Source organism: Buteo buteo, chromosome 8 (assembly GCF_964188355.1).
Source record: "Buteo buteo chromosome 8, bButBut1.hap1.1, whole genome shotgun sequence".
In the NCBI taxonomy this organism is placed as follows: domain Eukaryota; kingdom Metazoa; phylum Chordata; class Aves; order Accipitriformes; family Accipitridae; genus Buteo; species Buteo buteo.
The window spans coordinates 597,043-615,290 of NC_134178.1; the positions used below are offsets into that span (position 1 = coordinate 597,043).

Here is an 18,248-nt window from a genome sequence, read left to right on the forward strand (position 1 = left end):
CACTTTGGCCGCCGCAGCATGCGGCGATGATGATTTCCCCAAGCTAACACCCGGGGCCAGAAGCACCACATCTCACGGGATGAAAGCCGCAGCTATGAGCCCTCCCACCTCCCCCTGTGCGTGCCCCACAAACACCCATCGGCTTCACAGCAGAGTTCAGCTTTATCACCAGGTGTGGTGTGAAGCAACGTTTTATTCAAGACAGCCCTTCCCTTTACAGGCTGGGCATTTACACAGCAGGACCGCGGCCACAGCCGGCATCGGTGGCCAGGCAGGGCGGCTGCTCAGGCGGACACCTACACGTCTACCCCAGGAGACGGCGCTCAGCCGCACTTGCCCAGGCACTCGAGGAGCTCCATGCGGATGGCGATGCGCACGTGCCAGCCCAGTGGGATGAGACGGATGTAGCGGGCCACGATGGGCGGCCGCAGCAGGTTCTGCACTGAGGACGAACGGTCCGAGTTGCCATAGAAAACCTGGGGAGAGAGGTGTGGGTAGGTGGTTAGGGGGCTGGAAGTCCTGTCCGGTGAGTTTGGGGTGCCTGTACAGAGAGGAGGAGGAGGAGGCTCCCTCTCCTCCACCCCCAAAATAAAGGACTTTAAAAATAGCCAGATGCAGACAATTTTTGACATGCTGACTGGGTTTTCTGAGTAAGTCACTTTCCCTGCATTGTTCCTACACTACTTCTGTTTAGGCTAGACTTGATCTCTAGACCCCGTTCTCTCTCATCTGCCTTCTCGCAGCAAGGTACCACATGTTTGGAGTGAGCGTGATTGACCTTGACTCTTTGCAGTTCATGAGCTGGGCTCCTAGACACAGTGATATAGACAAAAATGTATTTGGGGGCCCTTCTGCCACTGCTTGGTCATGCTGCCATGTCTCCTGCTGCCGTGACCTGTTTTTGGGGGAAAGCTCAGCATCCCCCCAGGGCTGCAGGAACTGGTACTTCAGCAAAGCCACCAGAGCCTCCCATGCTGGAACGAGCAGATGGACACTGAGGACACCTGGGAGGCAGCAGTTGTGGCATCCCCCAGCCCAGCTGGGCTGCACAGGGGCCACAAGCACCACCGTAAAGTCTCCCCAGTGCAATTTTTCACTTCAAACCAGCCCCTTATAGGTGCGGCGTGAGACCGGTTTGGTTGTTTGTGACTTAACTAGTTGCACATTTTGTCTCAGGGGTTTTTCTGCATCGTCACTGTGCACTAGCCCTGGACATAGAGCAAAAGGAGGAGCCCCTGTTTTGTAGTGCTCAGGCGTGCTGGGGTTGTGCGGCTGCAGCTGAGAAAGGGGTTTTATCGTGGAGGTGCTGCCAGCTAATGCCTCCAAGCTTAATCTGGACCCCACTATCATCATTAGAATACGTCAAAAATGTATTTTGTCTTTCTGCAGCTGGTCAGCAAGGCACTCACGCTCACCACAGGGGGGGATGCCCCCCTCTGGACTGTCCCCAGATGTGGGGTGAGCAGCGGGCCCCATCCACCCTGCTGCTCCCACAGAACCCCCCTCTTGGGGCACCTCCCCGAGACCCGATGCGTTCACGTCACCAAACACGCCACCCCTCCACCAGTGGCCGAAGCGTGAAGTCCACCAACCCGATTGTTCCCAGTCTGGTCCTTGTAGTAAACCCAGTTGAGGTTTTCGTCGGTGCGGTACTGCATGCTGTACTTGGTCATCCACTCATCGGCGTCGCAGCGCCCTTGCGTGAGGATCCCCGAGATCACCTTCACCTCCTTCAGGTCGATCTGCAGCCACTGCCCGTTGTCCTGGTACTTGGAGAGCCACGCGCACCTGGGGGGACACCGCCGGCCCTGCTACATCCTCCACCACTGCCCCCCCACCACAGACCCTCCTGTCCCCAATGCTGCCAGGGGTCCCCCACACCCGCCCGCCCACAGGGCCCCTCGGGGAGGCATTTTTGGACTCACCCGAAGCCTTGGCCATTGAGGCGGGCCTTGTTGGCCGTCCAGGAGGAATACCAGCCCGTGTACTGCTCAGGGTTGGAGCAGCTTATCTGGTCGGGGGTGACGGCGCCGGACTCGAAGCCCAGGGGCTTGTGGTAGGGGCACTCTGCAGCACAAAGGAAAAAAAATACTTTAAGGGACACGAGTGGCTTTGTTTCCTGAATGTGTTTGCACGCTTGTAGTCGACAGCCCCTGTGGTTTCGCTGCACCCTCTCCTCCCCGGCCAGGATGCTGGGGATGCTCTTAAACCCGGATCACAATCCCTGCAGTATTTGCTGCCCAGGGCCCATGGGGTCCTCATTTCTGACTCTTGTCTTGTGTCAATTTCTAGCTCTCCCCTCTTTCTCAAACTTACTAAACCTGTGCTGCCTGCAGTATTTGGGGGGAGAGGTTTTAGTCAGCTGTTGCAGTCCGAATCTCCTTGCAAGCACGTGGAAGCAGATCCAGGCTGGATCCATCAACCCAGATCCAGCCTCCAAGCTGCCAGCCTCCACCTGGTCCTTGAGAAATGCCTGGCCTGGCTTTTCTTGCTGGGCTTTATCTCCTTCTGCTCCTCCATTCACTGTCTTGATTTATGGCTATGCCTGCATGGCAAAACTGCTGAGCCTGCTCTGATCATCCCTCCACAAGCACCCTCAGATCTTCTGCATTTTCTGCTATGGGGACTATCTTTGTATCTGGAAATGATCCTGTCTTGTGGAAAACCTGCGGGTACTCTGGTGCCAGTGAGGTGTAATGCTTGGCCCTGCCAAAGGCTCAGGGATCTCTATCTGAGTTTTTGCCTTCAGATCTTTAGGCTACCAAACCTGAGGCCACCACTGTCTTCTGCGAGAGCGAGAAGTTCAGCAAGACCTGCTGGCTGCAAACCACAAGGGGTAGAAATACTCATTCACCATTAAGCCTTTCTGTGGTGGGTCACTGCAGAGTGCTCTGGAAGGCAAGCCTTTGGTGATGCTGCCATGCAGCGTGCCTGCAGGCTGCTTGGACCTAGTTGTGGGTTTTTCTGTTATGATCATTTTTTTATGCAATCAGGTTATCACTACCTATCTAGATACACATAAAGAAGGTGCTCACAAATGTCACATGGGGGTTGCCTGGGCAAACATCTATATCGTGGGCAGCATTTTCTGATTTTGCAGCCTGTGGAGCAGGCGTGGTGCCCCCAAGGGTAACTCTGTCACATTTTCCAATTCAGCGTAGTTCATTTCATGGGTTTTGGCAATAAAGGAGCGAGCAAAGCTCTGCACAGCTTCACTCGTGGGTAGGACGTTTCCTCACCTTAGCCATGCCCGACCAACTAGCTTGGTGCCTCACATTAAAAATGACCGACATGGGGAGTGTCCGCGGGCGCCAGGGCCTGGCATGACTGCGGCCTCCCCGGTAAAACTCCCCCAGCTGCGGCCATGCGGTCGATGCCTCATTAGCAAGCTCCACTGGGTCGATATCGTATGCATCAATATCTCATTAACATATCTTGCTCAGTCAGCACCTCATTAACACGTTTTTCCCCACGAAAACACGTTTCCTCCAGGCACGGAAACATCACGCTTTTCCGCCACGTTAAAACCCTTGCTCCCCCCCGTGCAAGAGGGCGGCCGAGCTGGGGTGGCCCCGTGTGTTTACTACTCGGCAGCTTATCTCGAACACCACGCAACTTTACTTTTAGCAACACTAATCTGCAGACCACACAACCGTAATGCAATTAGCAGGTCACCTTCTGGCGCGTCCGGCTGCGTTACGCGCAGGGATCCACGAAACAGATTCCTGCTGCCCACCTGGCCAAACTGGCTGAGCCATTTAACGCCGTTACCACCGACCCGGAGAAAACTCGTGCGGTGGTTGCGAGGCCGGCCGCTCCCCGCCGGCTGTGCCGGAGGCAGCTCTGCAACACCTCGGCTCGGCAAACCACCCCCAGGCAGCGGGGACGCCAGGCCACACCGCCATGGCTGGGCTGGGTGAGGAGAGTGCAAAGTCCCCTGCCCGGGGAGAGAGACAGCTGGGAGATATGGTGACAGTATTCGTTATTCAGGAGACCAGCCTTCATTAGTCAAGGAAGATGCCTTCATTACTCAGCTACATAATGCTAACGGGTGAGAGCATCCCTCACACCTCGCCTGGCCAGGAAACCTGGAGCCGCTCCTCTCACACGCGTGTCCCTCAGCCATGGACGGGTCAACCGAACCTGCCGTGTCTCCTTCCCTTCCCTTTCAAGGGGCAGCGGTTTTAAACGGGAAGAGGGAAGATTTATATTGGACATAAGGAAGACATTTTTTACACCACGGATGGTGAGGCAGTGGAGCAGGTTGCCCAGAGAAGCTGTGGCTGCCCCATCCCTGGAGGTGTTCAAGGCCAGGTTGGATGGGGCTTTGAGCAGCCTGGGCTAGTGGAAGGTGTCCTTGCCTGTGGTAGGGGAGTTGGACTAGATGATGACCTTCAAAGGTCCCTTCCAACCCAAACCATGGTGTGATTCTGTGATTCCTTGGTGCATGCGACAGCAGGGTGGTACCAGGCTGTAGCAAGGCTTCGTATGGAGAATTGTGCACTGTTAAGGTTGAGCAGCAAGAAAATGTGTGGTAGGACCAGGCTGGCATGCCAGGCATAGGTGCTGGTGGGGAGCCACCATAAGGAGAAGGACTTCCCCAGGGGCTGGTTGGGGATCTCTGCTGTGCTGGCTGCGGTTCGGCACTGCCCTACGGCTCTGCGGGGTGCGTGAGCATGCCTCACAACGAGATATAAAGTGTCATTTCTGGAGCTCTTATAAGCGATTCTTCTGCATCCAAGGAGCCGTCTCCAGCAAACGCCGCCTTCCTCTTCGTACCTGCCCCAGCAGGCAGCCCTGTGAAGATACCAGCTGCAGAAACTGGAAGGACAGAGCCTGAGAAGCCATGGCCCTTTACTGGGGATGTTTGGGGCTGCTCTGCCCTGGGGACGAGACACCATCCATGCACAGTGGATGAATCCTCTCCTGGTAGTTTCTCCAGGCAGGAAAGAAGCCTGTGGACAATGCCTAAGCTGGGTGAGCCCCAGGTGGACATGATCTCCACAGGAGCAGGGCACCCAGAGGGAGAACTTAGGGGAAGTAGATGGCCCGGCAAGGATGACTGGGAAGCCTCTGCACTTGTCAGCTCCCTCGCGCCGCAGGAGGGAAACCTTCAGGTCCCACACCAGTGTGGAATAGAAACGCCTGGGGGTTTTCCCCTCGCACTTCCATTTGCTTATGCCTGCAAGCTCTGCCAGTGGTGTCGTATCTTCCTGTCAATACACGTTTTTATTTGCTTTCTAGCCCATCCTGGCTTCCGCTCAGAGCTCTTCCAGGTTAACTCTTTTAACCTCCTCCTCCTTCTGGGCAGCCATGCCAAATGCTGAGCGCTGGGGTGGTCGTTTCCCTGGTGTATCTCCCCCGGGGAACCCGTGGGCAGCAAAACACACTTCAAGTTGTTGCACAGCCTCTCGTGGGAGCTGGGAAGAGGTGGTTGCTAGCGGGTGTAAGGGAGGTACCGCTTTCAGCACCCAGCTCCAGAGGGGGTGAACACCTCTGAAAATCTGCGTGACAGAGGCCTGAACAAGAGTGCAGCTTCTGTGGGACACATGAGCTAAACCTGAGGACCAGCCGGGCACTGATAAAGCCTTGCTGGGGTAACACATCTGGGAAAATGTGGTGGTTGCAGAGAATAATGAGGAAAGATCTTGATCAGAAATCTATAAAACATGATCTGTAAGGAATGGCTGAAGGAGCTGGGCAGGGGCAGACCAGGGAAAACAAGATTGTGGTCTTTTACTGTTTAAAAATATGCTGCAAAGAAAGAATTAACTGTTTTCCTTGACCCCTGGAGAGAGGAGAAGCTGTCACAGGCTAAGCTGCAGCAAGGGAGAATGAGCCTAGGTGGTACAAAAGGTTTCCCACAGCAAATCCTGCACAGGGCGGTAGCTGCCCCAGGCGCTTTCTGGGAGCACCAGTGCTGTAGGGACAGGGCAGGCAAGTGCCCACCAGCACTGGCCAGCCTGGGCCACCCTGGGTGACCTCCCGAGGTCCAGGCACAGCCCCTGCCCCTCTGCCCAACAGTGCAGGGTCACCCTGCACCTCCCACCGGTGCAGCTCCCCCGGCCCCTGCCGGCAGCTGGGTTCGGAACAAGTACCGCCGCGATGTGTCACCTCTGCAATGCAGGGTACAACTGGGGAAGCTGTTGAAGATCACCCAACATGGCTAAAAGCGTGCTGGCACATTACCTGGCATGCACTCTAAGCTGTTAGTCCCACTGGACCACACCGAGTTAGGACCTCCTTGGCAATCGCATTTGCAAGCCTTGCTGTGCCACAGCTCCAGTCTCTCATCCTAAAGAGAAGGAAAAAATCCAGTGATAAATCAACGTAGTCATCAACAATAGTGACACAAGACTAAATCTGAGTCCCAAAGCTTAGACAGACCTCGCGCCCGCCTGAGCTGCTGCACCTTCTCTGAGCCCCGTTCTTCATGCCAGCCTGGCATGAAACGTGGGATGACTCCCTCTTGGATTCAGAGGTCAAAGCATGTGCCTGGGCTTGGAGGCCGAGTTGCCATCCCTCCTTCTGCCCCAAAGCACTGGAGCTGGGCAGTGCCGGACCCCCAGCATTTACCCGGCAGCCAAACCAGCCAGAGAGACTTACCTCTCCCGGGGAGAGGGCCATTGCAGCTGGGGCAGTGGGCATGGAGGGAAGAAGAGAGAGAGAGGTCAGAAATGAACATGCTGCAAGCAAACGTCGGGAAACGGAATGAACATTTACTCCTGAGCTGGGGACAAATAAATCATGGAAGGACTGATGAATCTACTGCGTTTCCCCAGGCTGATTGCCAGGGGAAAGCAGGAGGATGGGCAGGAACAGGGCACTGCATGTGCCTGTGTCAGTGCTACTCCTGCACTGTTTTCTTTTCAATGCCTTTGGCATCTCCTCTTTCTGATCAAACATGCCTGAAATGTCCTGAGGAGACCCATGCCAGCCCCCTTGGCCTCTGCTATACAGCTAATTTTGCTCCTATCCCTTCTTGCTGTCTTCCTGCCCCACAGTTTCCCTTTCCCAGTTTGCTCTTAAAACATGTGAGCTGATGAGCTCCAAGGGTGAAAGCCCAGCCTGGTGCCACTGCAAATTCCCAGTGCCTTTGGAGGAGATGGGACAGCCCGCGAGGTGCCTGGCCTGGCATCACTCCCTCTGGATGGGATGGAGGAAAATTAAATGTCAATAGGTCTTCCCAATCCATCTTACATACAAGAGTCCCTTTTTTTTCTTTCTTAGAGAAAAACAGTTGTTGTGGCCGTAGAGGAAGAGCTGCTGTTTTTGTAACATCTGACCTGGTTTATGGCCTGCCTGTCACTGAGTTTTTATGAGCCCTTTCCTTGCTGAAAGGGCTCTCCCGCTTCACAGTGAAGTCCAAAGCAGACCACGTTAGTAGCGTTTGGACTGGCAAAATAGTTCCCAGACAACTATGAAAATAAAAAAAATTACAAAAAATAGTGCTAGGACTGCTGATAACTCATCAACACAAGTCAAATGTCAAACATCATGTTTTCAATGCCAGCAGGGAATCTGTTAGCCACTAAGGACCAAGCTATTCAGCAGCTAAAAACTTGCGTACAGGATCCATGAGAAACCTGCCATCTCCAAACAGAGGTTTTGTGAATACGAAAAGAGGATCTTTTCACCAAATGTATTAGACTCTGAATTATTCACTGAAATCTAGTTATGATTTATTCATTCATACACTGTCACTTTGCTGAGCCTAGGAAGCTCCAACTAATGCTGGGAATTTACATCTCACATTTCTATAGCAAGTTTCATCTCAAAAGACTCATAAACACTGTGCAATTATAATCATCTGAAATATAAACTATAGACAAAGTTCCATTTATTACTGAAATGCAACAGCTCCTTGGGTGTGACACTGAGCCTGAATGTATCAAGAGTCTGAAAGAAACACCCCAGAAAAGAACAAAATTATAAAGAAATTTAAAAAAACACCCTTTCTTTAACACAGAGATGGTGTCCTTTGCTTCAGTGTCCCAGCGCAGCATTTCTGGCATCAGGAACTTACCGCATTAACCCAAGGCATCGGCCCTGGCAGAAGAAGTAAACGTTGGTTTACAATAAAAAGACGTGGCTTTTAGTCGGGCCCAAGAGGGAGGGAGGGGGCACCCAGACCCCATCGAGCTCAGCAGGAAAATGTGGGTGCACGTCTCCAGGTCTGGCCTCTTGGACAGCGTAGGCTGGGGGCCATGCACAACGCCGCGCTCCACCTTTCCCAGCACAGATGTTACCCGGCCAAGCCCCGTGACTCCCTTGTGCAATGAGAAAACCACGGCGGAGGTGCGGGCGCGAAGCCGCGTGGCACATCGCCACCTCCGTGCTGTCCCACGCGGGGCACAGCAGGTCAACGTAAACCCGCGCGAGGGTGGTTCAGGGTAATGCTGCCTGTCCTCAGATCAGCACGGTACGCAACAGGATCACCTATCAAAACTCTACCACCTTGGCCAATAAGAGCAATGCAGTGCCTCTCCCGCCGGTTTGATGCCGATGCCGGAGCGGCACTGGCACCGGGGCACGGGAGCCGAGCCGGCAGGCGCTCCAGCCGGTGGCGCGGTGGCCTTTCCCAGCAGGATGGGCTCCCTGCTCTGGGAGCACCAGCTGCAAGGGTGCAGGTAGCTTCGATACCCTGGGATTTGGGAGACCAGCTCCCCAGCCAGCACGGCCCGCCGTGCATCCCCGCTGCCCAGCAATTGCCGAGCAGGTCTGAGCTCGCGGGGCAGCGGGCTCAGCTGCTTCAGTCTGCAGGCATTCAAGTTTCATTTAGAGATGTGTGCTCACTATGTGTTCCTTAACCTCTTTATTTGCATCTTTAGAAGACTGATTTTTGTGGACAAAAAACTTTTGTGGGTCATTTCCTATTTTTCTTATGGCAGTTAAATGCACTTTGGCCTGGCAATGACCTGAGAAGTGAGTGGAGCCGTGCAGAGGTGAAAGCAAAGGTGCCTGCACCTCTCTACCTCAATACTCACCGTGGCTCCCCTTTAGCGGCTACAGAGAAAACCTGGTAAACAAACTAGCAAATGAATATACTTTGTATAGGGACAAAATATTTGATTACATTTGTGTTGGGTCCATTTGCCCAGCATGAGGAAGACTGTATTGTGGTGAAGCTTACTATTGTGCACTGTGCACCTGAGGTGGGGAAAGGGGATGTGAATTACCAGACTGATGTAGGGTATTGCTTTGGGTCCATGCTGAGCCCTTCAGCACGCCTCCTGAGTCCCTGCCTGGGTATTTGAGAGCCAAGACCAAAATTTGGCACGTCATTGACACATGCAGCTGGAAATCCAATGGCTGCGAGTAAAGCAACAGGAAAAAAATGAATAGTTTTCAGGTGAGTGGGTGTACAGTAGCACTTACTCAACCACCAGGAATAAACCCTCCTGCCCTGGCAATGCTTGGGTGGCTGCACCTGGTCAGCAATGCCTGCTCCTGAGCTACAAGAGCAGCTTTCAGGGTTTTTAGGCTTCTCAGCTGGGGTACATTAACTGCAAATCAAGCAAGGGTGTGGATTTCTGGCATAAAAGCCCTTTTTTCAGTACAGCCTGTTATTGGGCCACCCCTGGGACAGACAGTGGTGCAAAGGCAGTGCTGGGGCAGGGATGCTGGCGTGCTGCCCCTCTGGCTGTCCCTGCTGGGCTAGGGGCCTCCACACCTCGCTGGTTTAAATGTCTCAAATAGGAGATCGACTTTGCTTTTTGAGCTAGAAGAGGTTAACTGCTAAGGGCTCACTCCCACGAGTGGCTCAGCCATCCGACCGCCGCCGCCTGCGGCACAGGGGAGCAGCGGGATCGGCTTGGGGTAAGCACGGCAGCGGGTTGGCCAAACGTCCTGCCTGGGCAGCGTGGCCTGATAACCCCTGGTGTCGGGAGAGGAGAGGAAAAGATGCCCTTGCCTGCAGTTGGCCAGAAAAAGTAGTAATTGATATATTGTTGTGTTTACAGCTGTGACGGGCCCTGTCCTACAAAGGAAATGAAGAGGAAAGCTGGCTGCCAATACTCTAAAAATGTGATGGGCAGCATGCTTTTATAGTGAGCGTGTTTGCCTTCAAGGAAGGTTACAGATAATTGGTAATTGTAGGTCAGACAGAACGAATTGCTGCAATTCGTGGGAGAGTCATAAGTCCTGCACGGCCGCCGAGGGCTGTTGTTTTAAAAGTACAGGACTGAAAAAAACACCAAAACATTAAAAAGGAAAGAGCCCTATTTACAGTCCCTGCAGTGCCCCAGGACATTCAGCAAACCATCAGTTCAGTGAAATAAATTATTATCTGTGAGTGAGAGGCAGGGAGGTAGGGCATCGCCTCTCCTGCCCCTCCATCCTGCCCTGCAGCGTGGTGCGCCCAACGCACCACTGCGCACAAATGCCGCCCCGTAGCGCAGGATTTGGGGACTGGGGCTTGGGCAAGCACCGGGGAGGATTTTGTGCCAGAGCGCCCGTCCTGGGGGCTGGGCTGGAGCACAGGCCCTGGGATGGCCCTGCTTGGCACTAGTGAGCGGGATGGAGGGGAGAGAACCCAGGGACTGGCCCAGGTTTGGGGCAGAAGGAAAAGAGCTGGCAGAGGCAGTCCTGGGATGCCGGAATGGGGAGGACGCGGGTTTCCCGAGGTGGAAGTGGGATAAAGCAGCAGCCGCAACTTGGGGCTAGCTGAGGAAAGGAAGGGGCAAGCAGTAGCAAGGAGGCTCAGCTGCTGGCATTTTAACAACAGGAACAGGTAACCATGTGTCTCAGAAAATTTGTGGTCATTAAGAACGTGGTTAAACAAGAGGAAGAGAGGAGAAAGGTAAGTGTGGGCAGAAGTAACACCGCCAAATGCTAAGCAAATTCCGGTAAGGTCAGCTTTGAGAAATCATATTGAATATCCTGACCATAAAGCCATGACAGCAAGCCATCATTTTTTAGCATGGCTAGAATTAATGACGGATACACAAGCATGAGAAAGCACATTATAAAATAAAAGAGGGAAATAAAATATAACACAGAATAAATGTCAGTCACTCAATTTACCGGAATAAGTTCACATAAACCTGGTCATTGCAGGCAAAGTATGTGGAAAATGTTAATGACTTTGTTTATTGACTTCATGATTTAGGTGGCCTAGAAGCTTCAGCTGGAAAATAGTTAATCTTGCCTCTCATCTCTGCAAGCAACATCTCAGTTTAACAGAGCTCAGAGAGACAAGCAAAATTATTTTCTCCCTGCTTCTCCCAGAGGAGAGCACTCCCTCCATGATGCAGCACTTTCCTGGCATGGTGGCTCCTGCTGCACAGCTGGTCACCTGCTTCCCTTCGGCACGTGTGGGCTGTGGGACAGGGGAAAGGAAAGCAGCTGGAAAAACAGGAGAATGTGACTGGGGCCCCAGAAAAAGCTGTCACAGAAACGACAGAGGTGACTGGAATGAATGGCACTGGTTCGATCACGTTTTCTGAAAGGCACACCATTGCAAGACCCTGTTTTCCTTGAGCACCACATTAGAGAGCATCAGGAAGCAGTTAGGTAAGGCGGTCTGTAAGCAACACAGCAGGTCGAGACACTGAAAAAAACCATTGCGGTACCTCTGTGCCCATCAGGTGCTAGTTTGTGGGTTGCTATATTATTAACCTAGGCTATTTTTACATCCCAGCCCTGGAAATCGTGCCAGGCGAGCGAGGTGACTCACGCCGGGCTGCACCAGCCTGAGTAGCAAGGTGCTTTTGGGGAAGCTGCCACGTCCCAGGCCACCATCGCGCGCAGTGTTTTCTCCATCTCTCCTTGCCCTGCGCCAGTGGCGATGGCCCCAGGGACCCCTGCTGCAGCCCTGGCCGTCCCCAGGTCCCCTCGGCGGGCATAGCTCCCTTGCCCAGTCCCTTCCTCGTTGCTTTTGTTGTTCTTCCCCCAGGGCTTTTTCCGTGGCCGTGCTAAGCGGGCTCTGTGGGACCGTGTCATGCAAACAGGGCCTTTATTTCTAAAAAGTGCAGGCTTAAAATAGTCTTTGGGAGCTACGCTGGCAGGCAGAGACCCCCCGGGGCATATGCAGATCTGCGTCCACCGAAAGATTTTGGGAGCCAGGCTGGCCTGGTGAAAACAGGCTGTTCATCCAGGGGCTCTCACCACCTAAAGCCATGCTGGGCCAAATGCTCAGCCTCTTTCCCCTGTAGATGATATTCTGTCCCTGGCACGCCCCAGGAGGGCACCACCGCCCCAGCAGACATCAGCCTGCGAGGACTCATCTCTGCTCATCGCCATCAGGCGCGGTCGGAGCCAGAGACTGGAGGCAAGAGGACCAGCGTCAGCCTGCAGAGGGGAGAAGGGCTCATACTTCGCCTTAAGCTCCTCTCTTGTGCTTTAACATGGCTGCTGTCTTCCCCCACCATTTTGTGGGGATTTTTCATGGTTTTGTTATTTTTGCTTCCATTTCGTTTTCTTTATTTGAATTATTTTTATTTCATTTCCATTTTCATTCATTTGCATTGTGTCTTATTTACTGGTATTTATCTGAAAGCGATAAAAAACATTTAAATAATGATAATTATACCTATTTAATTCATATTCGTTTCTCTTTTATGCCTGCTATCGCCAACAAAATTTTTCTATGTTGTGAAAATATTTGGAAAAACCTTAAATAATTTGAAAAAAAATCAACATTTCCCCTTTTCTTCTTGAGATGTATAATTATCTTTTTTTTTAAAGTGTTCCTTTGAAAATTTTTGGCAATTTCTGATCTTATTGACATGTTTGTTCCTTCCTGCTTAGAGCTATGCAGAACACTGCCTGCATAGTAATTTCATTAGATGTATTGATTATGCCAAAGAGCAGAACTAAAGATGTTATTTACTGTGATTCGAAGACAGGTTTGGGCCTTTGATTTTGGTGTTTGGGGTTTTTTTGTGTTTTTTTTCAAAGCTGCAAAAAACAGAGAGAGGAAAAAAAAGAAATCCGCTCTTTTAAACTGCCGAGGTGTGCTTATTCCCCGACGTGTAGTGAGCACGGATGGAGTAATGCAGAGCGGGCATGTCACATTCAATGTGCTAAAAGCATATTCATGTCAATCCGGGGCTTGGGGTGCTCCCCCTCACCATATGGAGGGGGCCCAGCAGCTGCTGCGGCTCTCGTCGCAGGAGCCCGCCTGCTGCACCATATGCTGCTGCTGCTGCGGTGGTGTCCCCGGCAAACACAAGCCCAGCCAAGGCGCGGGGGCCGGGGGTGCTCCTCTAAGCCATTTGCTCTGCCAGAGAAAACAAGCTAAGGAGCTTTTCGTGGCATTGGTGCACGTGGCTCAGAGGACTGACCTAGCGGCACCTTCTCCATGGTGGGAGAGGCAGGAGTGTGAGGGGGGACCTGGGCAGAGGGTCACTGCTCGCTCTTTATCCAGAAGAGGCCACTTAGATCACGAAGCAGAGAAAAACAGTAAATTAAGAAAACCAGTAAATTAAGCAAATAAATTAAATACCAAAGGAGCGATGCCTGGAAAGTGATCCTGCAAGTAATTTTTCACTGCAGGCTCTCTGAAAATATCCTGATGTGTGGGTGTCTATTAAAAGCAAGCTGTGTCTGGGATTGAGAGCAAGGTATGAACCCATTCCAAGGACTAATTGCAGTTATGCCACCCATTGGGAAAAAAAATGCTGGCATCTGGGTAAAAACAGCCTTTCAAGAAGCTCAGGCACCGGTAACCTTCCCACGTGAAACAAAGGAGAGCGAAGAGATAAGGTATGAGGAGAATGCACAAATATTTGCTGGAAGATTAAAAGAAAGACCTATTAATTAGAGTGGGGTACAGCCAAGCATAATAGGATGAAATGAAGGCACAGCCAGTTGAGGAACACTTTCCTATCCATGAAATTTGGTAGACCAAAATATTCAATGGAAACAGAGAAGGACAGCAAAAACTAGACAAAGCAAACCACTGAGAATTCAACATCCATGGGGGAAAAGATGGACTGCCTGATAAATCTGTCCCACACTCTGACAGATCATACTCTTTTCACACATTAATGTTGGTAGATACTGCCCAGCACTTCGCAAGAGCAGAAGTTTAACATAATAATAGCAGCTTTGCCATTGGCTTCAATGAAGCCAGAAGTTCAAACACAACCCAGAAAATTATCTCCGTGTTCCACAGCTGGGTTAATTAAAATGGAAGGAAACTGTGACCCTGAATTTTCTGGCTGCTTCTAGCTCCTGCTTACCTGCTATCACTGCTACATTTCTGAAAAGTAAATTTGAGAAAGCCTCAAAATTGATAAATAGTTTTCCCATTTTCTTGACTTATGATGGCTTTTTGTTCTTGAAGTGCCTTTGGAAGTCTTTTCCAGGCCAAAATACCTGAAAGAATCTTTTAAAAAAGGCAGATCTCTATCAGCAATGTCTTGCTGCTAGAGAAAATGATCAGGTTTTGATTAATCAAGAGTTTTGATTAATGAAGGACCAGTCTTTCATGTTATACTGTACCTCATTTTTCAAATCAGCGTTATTATTTACTCACTGGCTCAGCTGCATGACAATTTTCTTTGCAAATTCATATTTTGACAAATTATATGGCAATTTTTTCACACTGCAATTATTTTGTGAAACAGAGTTTTACTACTGAATATTCATAGAGCTGTAAGAACGCTGCTCACTCATGTACATAAATTACACATCTCCTCCACAATTTTGCCTTTCCCTGAATTATTATGCTTCCATGAGAACATAGAGAAGAGCTTGCTCTGTACCCCACAGCCCCTGGCAGAAGAAAGAAGCATGGATGAAACAAGAAATACAAAGAGGGACATCTGAAAGTGCCTCTCAGGAGGCAAACTGCATACCTTTGTACCAGAAAAGAAGAGACAGCAGGACGCTTCCCATCTTGAACCGCATCTTTTCCTTCCTCTTTTGAGAATAGCTCCTTCGCGTGCTGCTCGGCTTGCTGGGAAGGCATGAGATTAACTTAAGCATTGCCTAAGCACCTTACTCTCCTCCATTCTCATGATTTTATCAAGCACCACCAAGCCAACCACACAATTATTGCTGTCGAGCTCTATCCTAGAGGATGTGTTATGTGTAACAGTTTTTTGAAAGGTAAAAAGTACTGAGGTACTGACACTGTGAGTGCGATTCTGATTGTGTATGCAGCCATATGTCCAAATAAACAAGGACATACCTACCTAGAAACCACATATACCCCCCACAGAAATGCAGATGTCTAATGCTTATAAAATATATGTAGTATATAGTCTATTGTATGCGATATGTTTTTATTAACTTCCACCCCAATTATTTACCTCTACACTATCGATGCCTTTCCTAATAATAGCTGTGTGTAGAAATCTGCCCTGGCCTTACTGCTCTTTTAGTCACCTAATTGCAAGGGGCTGAAAACTGCAATTAGTAGATCAAACAGAAATAGCACATTTCAATTGTTTACTTGCTAAGCTGTAAAAATCTCAAACCAAAAAAGTAAACCTCCCTTTGCTAACAGTTCTACCTATAGCATTTTCTCAACTGGTTTACATCAAAGAGAGTTACACATTTGATTTTAAAATGACTGAAAGATTCAAGACAACAGACTGCTAGTGATTCCAGTGGTTCTTGCATCCGCTCCTCCAATCTCTGTTAATTATGTGCAATTAGCAGTGAATTTTTAATGGAGGTTTTTGAAAGCAATTGCTTCAGAAGCAGCTTGCTTTGTTTCAAAAGATCTCAGATTGTATGCACAGGGAGTAGATTAAAGTGCTGCATAGATCACGTGGGCTGCTGTCGAATTAAGCTAGACCTGTCTCTAGTCTTCTGGTCCATATCCATTCAAAAAATGCTGTGCAAACAAGGATGTTGACTTTTTGTAAACAGTCCCCTGGGCAGGATTAATCTCACCTGCCTTGGGATACCCACAAATTTGGAATGCCCCATAAATGGGATGTCAGGCATGGCATCCCTCTGCAGTTACACCTCCAGCGATGATGCATCCCAGCCTCGCCAGGGCATGCAGCGTGAGTCTCCTGCCAAGGGGGCTCACTGCTTTGCTCAGCCTCGAGCAGTTTAATCCCCTCAACCCACCACTTTTCCCACTTAAATTTACCCTCAGGGAGAGGACGGGTTATCGCAGGCGGACCCCTGCAGGGACACAGCCATCCTGCTTCATGGCCTTGGGCCAGCTCACCCCAAACACTGGGGAGCATCAATGCCTGGCAGGGTGAGCAAGCAGGGCGGCTCGTCCCAGGCAGCAGGGAGGGGGTCATTTTCCGAAGGGCAGGGGGCTGCTCCTGATTTTTTCTCAGAGGCCTCACACTCATATGCAGCACCCCTCTCGGGGCAGCGAGACCTACCAGAAGGTCCAGCCGGGGGGTGAACAAACATGATCCTCACTGAGGGTACCAGGGCAGCCTCTGTGCATCCGCCACGGTGCAGCATCTCGAGCCAGGCTCTAGACAGTATCTGGGCAAGGCTTGCTCTCTCCCTCTCTTTGCCATCTGGTCTAAAGAGACAGAGACAGAGACAGAGATTTCCAGAGCTGCTGAAGACACTTGGATATCTATTCCCTCTCTGCATTGATGAGCACTTGCCATCTAAATCCCATAGGCTTGAAAATCCCTGCTTAAAAATCCCTAAATACCTTCATCCACATAGCTCTTGGAAAACCAGACCAGGGCTTCAGCCTCTTGCCTTATGGTCTCATAAGCATGGGTCACTGGGAGACAGAGCTGCCCACCCAGAAGGAAATCACCTACTGTATTTTAAAAAAGCAAAATCAAATTCTCCCTCATCACCCCATGCAGTTTAAAATCAACTTGGCTTATGGTCAACTCCACCCTTCAAACAGGTCTTGATTTTGTGTAAGAAATGCACAGGGATCATATTCAGAAATAGCACAGCTATTATCAAAGAACATTTCATCCAAAGGGACACCCTCAAAATGGGTGGGTCCCCAGTTATAAAATTTCCCACAGAAAAGAGGGCAGCCTTTGTTTAAAAATATATCTGTAGCATTCAAAAAATCAAATTGGTTCACATGAAGAGTAGAAAAGCCTTAAAATTAAAGTCTCTGTATAAATACTATGCAGTTCAGACCCTCTGTGTCTAATGGTGTTGATGGTCCTTCATTTTAATAACTGTAAACAGCAAAATCATGCTGCCACTGCAGGCAACATTGCTAAATGAATCACTTTTAGTTAATTCCTATTAAGCATACAAATACTTTCAGGTACAGAAGACAGAAAACATTTTAAAGCGAGTACACAATACAGCCACAGAAAGAGCTACATTTGCCCTTTATAAAAAGTAAAAATAAAATTTTAAAAGCACAAACATTAGCCTGGCATTGATTATGAAACAAAACCATGGCTGGTACAAATGGTCCAAAGTAGGACAGTTTGGTGACATCCACACTGCTACATAAAAAAGGGGCAGGAACTGCCTGGGCAGGTTCACTCTTTTGGCCACACATCTTCTTCAGGTCCAGCTCATGTCCCATTGTCCTTAACACATTTTGGTATGTTTTCATGGCCCTCAGATACCTTGGTGTGTTTTCTTCCCCCAGACTTGGTAGATAACACAAAGGCCGTCCTGCACCATTGGGATGCTTTTAGTTCGTGAAGTTGAGAGTATAGCTTGCGTTTCCAGGGGTGTGACATGAAGGCATGGGGGTACGTAAGGGTGCAAAGCCCCTGGGATGGCAGCAGGGGGAACAAAGTCAAGTAGAGGCTGTTTGACACCCTGTCCAGAGATGCTCCCTGGCACGTGTCCTTCCTCAGCTGGGTTAGCTGGCCGTAACCACATTTTTACCAGGAGTTTGCTAAGAATTAAACAGCATGGATGACTGGAGGCCAGTGCTCCAGTCTGTACCTTGGCATTGCTTTGTTAACAGATATAGATAGAGCTCAGCACAATTTGAGGAGCCCCATGCCAGCATCTTATGCAGACTTAATGCTTTCTCCTTATGAGAAATGAATTTGCTTCGGAGCACAGCAGAGCTGTGCATCCAGGAGCTCTCAAAACACATACAAGGGCACGGAGCCCTCCCCAGCACTTGACCGACCAGCAGCGTGCACATGTGCCTTCAGAGGGGAAGCAGGAGGCAAAAATCACTTGTGTGTGAGAGAGAGAAGTGCAACTCCACATGGCGATTTCATGTTTCTCCCAAAGTCGGAGTGCCAGACAGCTAAATCGGTGGCACGCACAGATTCATGCGTCTGGGAGCTGAACACACACAATGCACAATGTCTCAGCACAAATGTGTGACTGGCATGCTTTGTTTTTAGCACAGTTAGGGAACG

At 50.4% G+C, this 18,248-nt stretch overlaps 1 protein-coding gene across 2 annotated transcripts; it reads right to left on the bottom strand.

The window, feature by feature from the left end:
• Window positions 1–323: 323 nt before the first annotated feature.
• RS1 (retinoschisin 1) lies at window positions 324–14,934 on the bottom strand. Of its 2 annotated transcripts, none has more exons than XM_075034675.1 (6): window positions 14,805–14,934; window positions 6,607–6,632; window positions 6,190–6,295; window positions 1,926–2,067; window positions 1,593–1,788; window positions 324–476 (listed from the first exon to the last, which is right to left on the bottom strand). In XM_075034675.1, exons 1-6 carry the CDS (start codon window positions 14,932–14,934, stop codon window positions 324–326), a joined length of 753 nt encoding a protein of 250 aa, XP_074890776.1. The 2 variants fall into 2 exon arrangements, with proteins under 2 accessions (XP_074890776.1, XP_074890775.1); XM_075034674.1 differs by having other exon boundaries at window positions 6,607–6,641.
• Between the last annotated feature and the right edge of the window lie 3,314 nt (window positions 14,935–18,248).

Excerpts from the sequence above, each read along its gene's own strand:
- RS1 (XM_075034674.1), bottom strand. The coding sequence starts at position 14,934 with ATGCTTAAGTTAATCTCATGCCTTCCCAGCAAGCCGAGCAGCACGCGA. Across the intron at positions 2,068-6,189 it reads CAGCTTAGAGTGCATGCCAG|AGTGCCCCTACCACAAGCCC; the intron begins GTAATGTGCCAG and ends TTTGTGCTGCAG. Across the intron at positions 1,789-1,925 it reads CTCAATGGCCAAGGCTTCGG|GTGCGCGTGGCTCTCCAAGT; the intron begins GTGAGTCCAAAA and ends GTGTCCCCCCAG.